At 33.6% G+C, this 9,369-nt stretch overlaps 1 protein-coding gene across 4 annotated transcripts in view; it reads left to right on the top strand.

Moving 5' to 3' along the window:
* Positions 1 to 4,094: 4,094 nt before the first annotated feature.
* LOC106462476 (dual specificity tyrosine-phosphorylation-regulated kinase 2-like) overlaps positions 4,095 to 9,369 on the top strand; it is a 9,496-nt gene continuing 4,221 nt past the window's right edge. For 2 of the 4 annotated variants that reach the window (XR_002611284.1, XR_002611285.1), the window contains exons 1-2: positions 4,095 to 6,129; positions 9,137 to 9,197. Coding sequence is in view for 1 of the 4 variants with exons in the window: in XM_013922403.2 (XP_013777857.1) it covers positions 4,365 to 6,101 (1,737 nt within the window). In the remaining 3 variants the exon portion in view is untranslated. Of the gene's footprint in view, positions 9,198 to 9,369 lie in introns of all 4 variants that reach the window. The other 2 variants (XR_002611283.1, XM_013922403.2) reach the window with 2 other exon arrangements.

The following is a 9,369-nucleotide window of genomic DNA, read 5'->3' as shown; positions in this document are numbered from 1 at the left end:
TAAGCCAGCATCTGTTTCTTTTGATGGCAGCAAAGGGGTCAAGGTGCAAGATTGTGAACATGCATTTCATTTGACAGAGAAAACAATGAAGAAACTGTTCTCTGTCCTGTTGAACACTATAATAATAATAATAAACAAGAGGATTCTACTTTGTCAGAAATAAATCCACAGAAAGGTGTTGCTAAGCTAAAAGAGGATGACCTAATAAATATTTTAAGACACAGGGATATTGGATTTATGAAGTTTGATACAACAGGCTCAGCAGTTGTAACACATGCACATCGCAGAGAGATTGTTAAAGTTGGAGCACATGAATTTCAACATAAAGAAGGTCTATTTCATGCCAAAGATGGGCGTTCTATGACTGCATTTTGGTTCAAATGATGCCTTTTGAATGGACAATAGGTTAATCGTTCCTGGTTGGTGTATTCACCTCTACATAAAGCAGCATATTGCTTTTGTTGTCTTCTTTTTTCATCTACATGTATGATATCCGATAGTCGGCCTGCTTTCAAAACACAGGGTGGATTCTGTAAGTGGAACAAATTGAAAACTTAAATGGGGCCAATTGCTCACGGTGGGCTAAATCAGATGTGGAATCAAATAGAATACCATAGAGATTTATAAACTCATTTTGGATTTCAGGAGAAAGATAAGATGTTGACATTGGCTTGTTTTTAACACGCTCTAAATGCTCTCTCATTACTGCAAAAGTGACAGGAAATTTCCAGGTTTTTCGTTTTCATTTGAACTAAATATTGTGTACAATCCAGCAACCGTCGCAGTACATCTCTCCATTTATTTTTTTCTTGCTGAATTTCCCTTTGCAGCTCTTTATCAATGCCACTTTGAAGACGAATTCGGCGCTCAGTTTCTTTCCAAGCAACAAATGACTCACAATGATTGTCACTATTTTCATGTGAAGTGATTCGGTTTGTTGACATTGACTTTAAGACAAGAAAACTAGAAATCAAAGAGTCATTTATTGACTTTATACAGATAAAGGAAAAAGACGCTGCCAATATTGAGAAAACAATAAGCACAAAATTAGAAGTGGATGGAATTTTATTGAATGATTGTTGTTCATAATGTTATAATAATGCTGTTGTCATGTCAGGTCTTCTGTCAGGCGTTCAACAAAGAATTCTGAACATAAATCCAAAAGCAGTGTTTATAAACTGTGACGGCCATAGTTTGAACTTAGCATGTCTTCATGTTGCAAGTCAGGAAACAACAGTTATTACATTTTTTTGGTATAACTGAAGCCATTTATCATTTCTTTGCTCATTCAACAACTCGATGGGACGAACTGCAGCAGGAGCTTAAGATCTCTGTCAAGCGTGAATCAGAAACACGGTGGAGTGCAAGAGAAAAGGCAGTAAAAATTGTACATGAAAATCTGGATGAATTGCTAGGACTGAATTACTAGAGCAATTAAGTGAGAATGGCAACACGGCTGAAACAAAGCGTGGTGCTCATAATATTCTGCAACGCATGCTTACATTTGATTTTCTTGTACTTTTGCATTTTTGGAGAAATCTTTTATCATCTGTCAATCGAGTGCAGAAACGTCTTCAGGACCCCAAAAACGAATTTTAGAGAAGCAGCTTCTGATCTTGATTCTTTGAAAGAGAAATTGATAGAATCACGTGAAAAGTCCTGTCAAGAAGCACTTAAATTGGGAAAGAATCAATGTGAAACATGGGGATTGACCATTGAAAGAAGAAAAATACGTCATAAACGAATGCCAGGTGAAAATGCAGCTGATGCTGGATTGACTGCTGAACAAGAAATTTATCGCACCATGAAGGATGTTCTTGATCTCTTGATTACAGAAATAACAGGAAGATTTTCTCGCTTACTAGATTTAGATTCAGGGTTTGGATTTCTACTAGATGTGCAAAATATTGTTTCTGGAGATTTCGAAGACAGAAAGTTGCAAGAAAAATGTTCTGACTTAGCAAAGAGCTATCCAGGGGATATTGATGGACCAGAATTGTACAGAGAAATTAAAGACTGTAGAATGTTGATAAGTAAAAGAACACAGAACGATTTTCCTGAACCAATGGTTGCAACTGATTTGCTAACATTTATAATTTCATATGGTGAAGATGTTTTCTCAAATTTAAGAATTGCATTGCAGATTTTGTTAACAATTGGGGTTCTATTGCTAGTTGTGAAAGGTACTTCAGCAAGCTAAAATTAATTCTTACACACTTGAGAACTTCAATGACTCAAGAACGACTTAGTAATTTGGCAATATTAGGTATTGAAAAAGACCTTAAATTTTGATAGTTTAATTGATGCATTTGCAGCAGCAAAAGCACGAAAGGTTCGTATAATGTAACCGTGAATACCAGAATGCTACCTGCACAAGATCTAGTTATGTATATGTACAGTTTTGTAAAATAATAAAATTTATTATTTGTGAACTTAATTAGTATTTAATCAATCTGTTTTATAATCCATGTACACCACAAGTGACTGGCTTCTCATATAAAACATAAGTTTCAAAACTAGAGATATAACAGTAATTTATTCTGCATGCTTGAAAAATTACTCTAGCTATGTGACTTTTAACAATACTGGATGACATAAATATCAAAATGGTTTACAAATTATGTAAGTACACCTAGTAGGCTATACTTCATTAGTTCGAGGTTTACAGTTGTGATATCGTGAGATGTTATATTGTGACTTTATTTTAGGCCTGTGTAAGGCGGTAATTAATTCTTAATGTTATTGTCAGTAAGTGAGTAATGAGTCACAAAACAAATAATCAAAACATTTCAGAGGTGGGGGGACGCCAAAAGTGTGTTTGCCCCCGGGTGCTGAGAACCCTTGCTACGCCACTGTTTTAAGCACTGGATGAGAGTTATTCTGTCTAAAATATTTTATTTTTTTATATAAATGAAGGAAGTATTTCCAAAAAGAAAGTTCCAAAATGTTCTTTCTAATTTAAGAATTAAGGTTAACCTTATACTGTCTTTTTATAAGTAAAAAGAAAAAATAAAGAAATATAGGCTATACCTAATAAGCTCTCTATAACATAAAAATATGAAACTAGCATGAATGTTCGACATTTAATTATGCATCCGCCATGTATTAACGGCATAATAGCTAGGTTTAACACGTACAGAAGAGGTTTGTTTATTTCATTTTAAAGCTTGACAAGCTGACAGTACACATCATTACATTCATTTGTCTGGATTTAATGCTTCGCTGGTATCGGTGCAGTAACAAGTTCAGCTAACTCGGCGGATGGCCGCTCGCCAGAACCCGGCCGTCAACCTTATCTCAAAGACTGGTGTGCAGACTATTCTCCCCCTCCCCCATTCTGGGGGCCAAGGCAAAGGCCAAGCTTATTTATTACTGCAAGCTTTCCTTAGCCCTTAACATTAGTCGCTGTTTCCTTCAAGTGGCAGAGCTGATAGGTGAACCTCACAAGAAGACAACATCACGACGTCAACAACAAAACAGCCGAATAAACCTTATTTCCATTTCTGATTTTACGTGCAAGGAATAAAGATTTATAATTCTTATATAATTTTAAATTAGGTAGCTTGTGAAAATATTTTTTTTATATGTTTTCGGCTCATTATTCGCTCACATTATTCATATACAGTTGAGGGTTTTAGGTGTATTTATTTCGCATATGAACATACGACGAAATGTAGAATGAAAATTGGATATTAAGTAATTTTAAAAGCAATTTGGTGTTCAAAATTTGATTATAAAAGTGTATTTGAATTTGACACAGAATAGCAAGAAGTGGTGTAGAAGGATATATATGATGTACTAAATACCAACCTGACACTCCGAGAGTAATAATTTCCTTAAAAACTGGGAGTTTACTATTAGATTTTTTAAGAGAAAAAAATTTCGTTTTACAGTCATTTCTATATCACAGTTATGCTTATATGCAAGCATGAGTTTATGGTGTATACACACAAAAGCTTTTAATATCAGCTGACTTAGCTTGTTTTATGCTACGCTTCGATTCGTCAATTTTTACTGACGTCATTAGTTCTGACGTTCTACCGATGATACCATGGTAAGCAGCGTAGCAACAGTCTCCTAATGACAGTGTTGTAGCACCTTTGTAGTTGTAGCTTAACTGGAGTAGAAGTTCTTGATAGTGAACTAATGATGGGAAGAAAGCATTGTAACAAGTTTCTTTTCTTTATTAATTTATGCTGTTGAATATATCTTTTAATGCATTGCCAAAAACTACAATGTCATCAAAAAAAGTTATTGGATCTGCATTTTCCATGCTAGCAAAAACTAGCTACTTTATATTTAACGTTAGGCTTAGGGCATGTGTACAAGCTCAAGAGTAAAATTAAAATTTAATCCAGACAAACATGCCACTCTCACGTACAAGATCATTAATTGCCAACATCAATGGTTCATCCACCACATCGACAAATGATTCTTTTCTTCCTCGTATCCCAGAAAATAATTCTAATGTCAACTTGCCACCTATTAAGAGCCAGACGATTGGAGGATTTAAGTCCGTTTATCAAGATACTATACAAGTTCAACAGTTGTTTCAACCGCTTTCTGTTTCAAACAGGGCTCAAACGTTAACTAGCGACAGCAGCAATGCAAGGACATCAGTCACTCAACTACCTGAGGTCTGTCCTACAACATACGCAGACACTAAATTTAGTGGTACCAGTAATAACAAGAGTGCGTCTTCAAAACCAAAGATTCTTGTGGCTACTCCAGAACAGGTAATGAAGTTATATATGCATAAACTAACTCCGTACGAACACCATGAAATTTTTAGCTATCCTAAAATTTATTTTATTGGTGCAAATGCAAAAAAGAGGCAAGGGGCCATTGGAACTTCCAATAACTGTGGATATGATGATGATCAGGGATCATACCTACATGTACCTCATGACCACATAGCTTATAGGTATGAAATGCTTAAAATTATTGGAAAAGGAAGTTTTGGTCAAGTTATCAAAGCTTATGATCATAAAGATCATCAACAAGTAGCTTTGAAAATGGTTCGTAATGAGAAACGTTTCCACCGACAGGCACAAGAAGAAATTCGTATACTGGACCATTTAAAAAAACAAGACAAGGACAATAATCGTAATATAGTACATATGCTAGAAAATTTCACATTCCGAAATCACACCTGTATAACTTTTGAGTTACTTAGTATTAACTTATATGAACTCATTAAGAAAAATAAATTTCAAGGATTTAGTTTGCAGCTTGTTCGAAAATTTGCACATTCTCTATTGCAGTGTTTGGATACCTTATATCGAAACAAAATCATACACTGTGACTTAAAACCAGAAAATGTGTTGCTAAAACAGCAGGGGCGTAGTGGAATAAAAGTGATAGATTTTGGTTCAAGTTGTTATGAGCATCAACGTGTGTATACCTACATCCAGTCCAGATTTTACAGAGCACCAGAAGTGATCCTAGGGGCTAAGTATGGCATGCCAATAGATATGTGGAGTTTAGGATGTATTCTTGCTGAACTTTTAACAGGCTATCCTCTTCTCCCAGGAGAAGATGAAGGAGACCAACTTGCTTGTATGATTGAACTGCTTGGTATGCCACCTCAAAAACTTCTGGACCAATCAAAACGATCAAAGAATTTTATCAGCTCTAAAGGTTATCCTCGGTACTGTAGCACAACAGCGCTGCCTGATGGCACAGTTGTATTAAATGGCGGTCGGTCTCGGAGAGGAAAGATGCGTGGTCCACCTGGGAGTAAGGAATGGGTGACAGCATTAAAAGGATCTGATGATCATCTCTTCATTGACTTCTTAAAACGGTGTTTAGAATGGGATCCAGTTTCAAGAATGACACCAGCAACTGCTCTACGACATGAATGGCTTCGACGTCGTCTCTCAAAACCTCCACAAATTCCTATGGATAATGAAGCTGTTGATATACAGTCTTCTAACCAGACCAATACTTTGGGAGGAATTAATAGAAGCAGCTTAATCACACATGTCAGTACTATTGGTGCTACCAAAGCTCGGACAATGGTGGCTACTATTGGTGATGAAATTTCTGGTACTATGGGTACCCATATCAAACTACCACAGATTAGTAACACAGTGACTTGATGATATCCTATCTGTAGACTTAGTTCATGTAAGTCATAGAATGCGTATGTGCCGTCCTGTGAACAAAAATAATTTTATCTTACTGGCTAATGGTCAAAATGGTTGAAGGGTATATAACTGGCATATTTCTTGAGTTTCTCAAGCAAGGTACTGTACATATGTACCAGAAGGATCTTGTATATATTTTATTGGTTGCTTTATTTATTAATGTGTTTCTCTTCTTTTTTTTTTAAGTCATGTCACTGCCACTTTCTTTTTTTTTATCACATGGCAAATATCTTTTATTTCTGCTGTTATTAGAATTATGTAACTTTTGTAATGTAAAGACACTGCAAGAAAAGGTCATGTAGAAATATCTATTTCATAGTGTGGTTACATTTAATGTGATTTTGCTATTTCACTTAACAGGCCTTAAATTCCATTTTCTGTTTTAAACGGTTTATGACATCAAGTATAAGGAAAATATGGTAATTAAAACAAAATGTTTTATGAAATTGCTAGTACAGCATGAAATTCTACTGTATAATTATGAGGATCCAAAGCCACATACTCTCTACAACTAAATTTGAACCTTCAGTTTTTTAAATATGTTATTTGATCTGTTTTTATCATTAAGTGTAGGATGGAGAATTAATTCTATAAACTAATCACTTCTGTAAAACCTTCTCCCGTGAAATTATTTGGTGTTTGGTAAAAATTCTTTACTCGCCAGTTTTAATTGCTGAAGATTAATAAAATGATTTAAACTTTAATTAGCCCCAAATTTGCATTTATTGTATATGTTTGTTAGTTTCCAAGAATTTGTAGAACAGATTTCTTCATAATTTGTGAGAGTTGTATACATATTTGTAGCAAATAGTCTTCAGTTGCTAAAAATTCATTTGCTCATTTAATCTTGGGAAAGTAAGTACTTTCAGTACAGATGATGTTTGAACCTAGTTGTATATGTATAGTTCATAACTATGTGAGTTGTATAACAATTTAAACTAATACTGAAACCTATTTTTATTGTGCTGTTTTTCTGTAATGTAGCCACGTTATAATTATTTTTAGATTCGTGTAATATCCATTATTATCTTGTAAATATCTTCAATGTGGGTGGTGACATTTACTCTCATTATTACAAATTATATATTAGTAAAAAGTCCATTTTAGATGGTAGAAGGTTCTTCTGCATTACCCTTCAACTATATTACACTTAGGTCTTAACTTATACACCTGGACTTAATTTCCATTACTAAAAATATTAGGTTTTTGCTGAATGTTTTAAATGTTTTGCAGAAAGGTTGATGTAAAGATATAGTTGTGTGTATTTTTGTTTTAGAAGGTTTTTTAATATATGAAAATCACTGAAAATTTTAAATCTATAATGTTTAAAAATATATAATTGGAGGATTATTTCCGAAACACTGTTGTGCACATGATGTAATTGTTTTTTGAAATATAAATATTCAAGTAATTCTTGGCAATGGGAGAAAGTTTGAGAAGGCTGTCTGTCTGTGCAGTTGTTACAAAACTTGATTTGGGATAAGATAACAAACTTTGTGTTATTTACTAGGTTGTTACTTGTACAAAATAAGCCTCACATACTTGAGACCTGAAATTGTAGAAAATAAGATTCAAATGTTAATACACTTCATATGCGATTAGAAAATATACTTTTTTGCCTGATATAAGGTTCCTGTAAACTTCCAGTGTGGATGGTGGTTTGCTTGTTTATTGTTTACCACCTGTATATACATGTGTGTATATTCTGTAATGTCTTGAGTTCTCACCTATTTGATCTTTTCTTTTTTCTTTCAATGAAGTATTACGTGTAAATAAACTTAACAATTATTCTAGTGGTGTAGTCAGGAAAATGTGAATTACATCACAGTATTTTGTGTAAGCATAAGTATAAAATGTTTGCTTAGAATGTTAGGACCAGACTATTGCTGGATGAATACAAAAACTAAAAGTTTTGCATGTATTATAAGGAGGAGAAAAATGTGCATATAGTCATGTTTTGCAAGCATTTAACAAATTTCATTCTTATTGTTGAATGTAAACTTACTTGTGTGGTAAGAAATACTTAACTTTCCTCTAATATTTAACTTGTTTGTCTCCTTTTCATATCCTATCATGTGTAGTTTGATAAAGCACTTTTCACTAACTTTTTCCAAAGTCTTTCAATGAGTTTAGGCAATTAAATAATCCCGGTAACCCTTATGTTTTCGTATAGCCTTCTGTTACAAGAGTAACATTTTCAAACTTCCATTTCCACATCAAGGACATCAATCTATAGAAACACTCTCAGTAATCATTAAAAATCATCTGATTTACTTAACTATTGATGTACTCACTCTTTGGATATTCCATAACTAGTATAAGATCTCATGTAATTCTGACATAATACTTGTTTTGGGCTACATTTGTGAACACAAAAATAACTTAAATATATATGTATATATATATTATCATGGCACCAGTGTTTGGTGGTAATAGTACACACTTGATCCATCTTCCTAGTTTTTGTCAATATTAATAGGTATAGAAACATTTAAATTGAGATATTTAAAGTGATACATTTGATGTCATAGTGTCTTTCATAGTTCTTGTAAATTGTAGTTGGTAAAGAGTGCTAGATGTCTTTGAGGGCCTTGGACATATCATCTTTACAATCCTGCTTTAAGTATGAAACTATAGACTGGCATATATGTGGTAGACCAGGTTGGAAGTTTCAGGCTGATAATAACGGTTATGGAGAAAACGCACATGTTGTTTTTTGCCTTTAGAAAACCTTATTATTTCACAAAGTACAAGTAATTATATCTTTAAGTATGATTCATAATTAGTTGTTCTTAAAGCTAGCTTATGGCAGTTTAGAAGAGGCTAGCCTTGGTAATACTCTAGTTAGAAGTGATTTAAACACTGGTAGTCTGAAAGTGCTCTGTTTTTTAATCCCACCAAAGTTAGAGGATTTGTAACTGAACAATTTTTTAATGTAAGTGTTAATATACATATGTATGTGAAACCAGTTATATATTGTTATGTAGGAAAAAGAATCTTCCATGAGGCTTATTACACTTGTAAGTTGAGGATGCTGTGTTAATAAAGGTGAGTTTTGAAAACTGAAGGGAAAAAAATGTGAAATGCAGCGATAATTGAAAGGTTTTAAATAAATTGTGTAGAGATTTACAGCACTTTTAAAATATATATATATATGTTTGTGTATGTGTATACTTAGCATGTTGTTCTATATATATATATATATAGAGCAAAAATTTTA

This window comes from Limulus polyphemus, unplaced genomic scaffold (assembly GCF_000517525.1).
Source record: "Limulus polyphemus unplaced genomic scaffold, Limulus_polyphemus-2.1.2 Scaffold1178, whole genome shotgun sequence".
NCBI lineage: Eukaryota > Metazoa > Arthropoda > Merostomata > Xiphosura > Limulidae > Limulus > Limulus polyphemus.
Note: the sequence above shows the minus strand (reverse complement) of the source record. Positions and strands in the feature narration are given on the sequence as shown.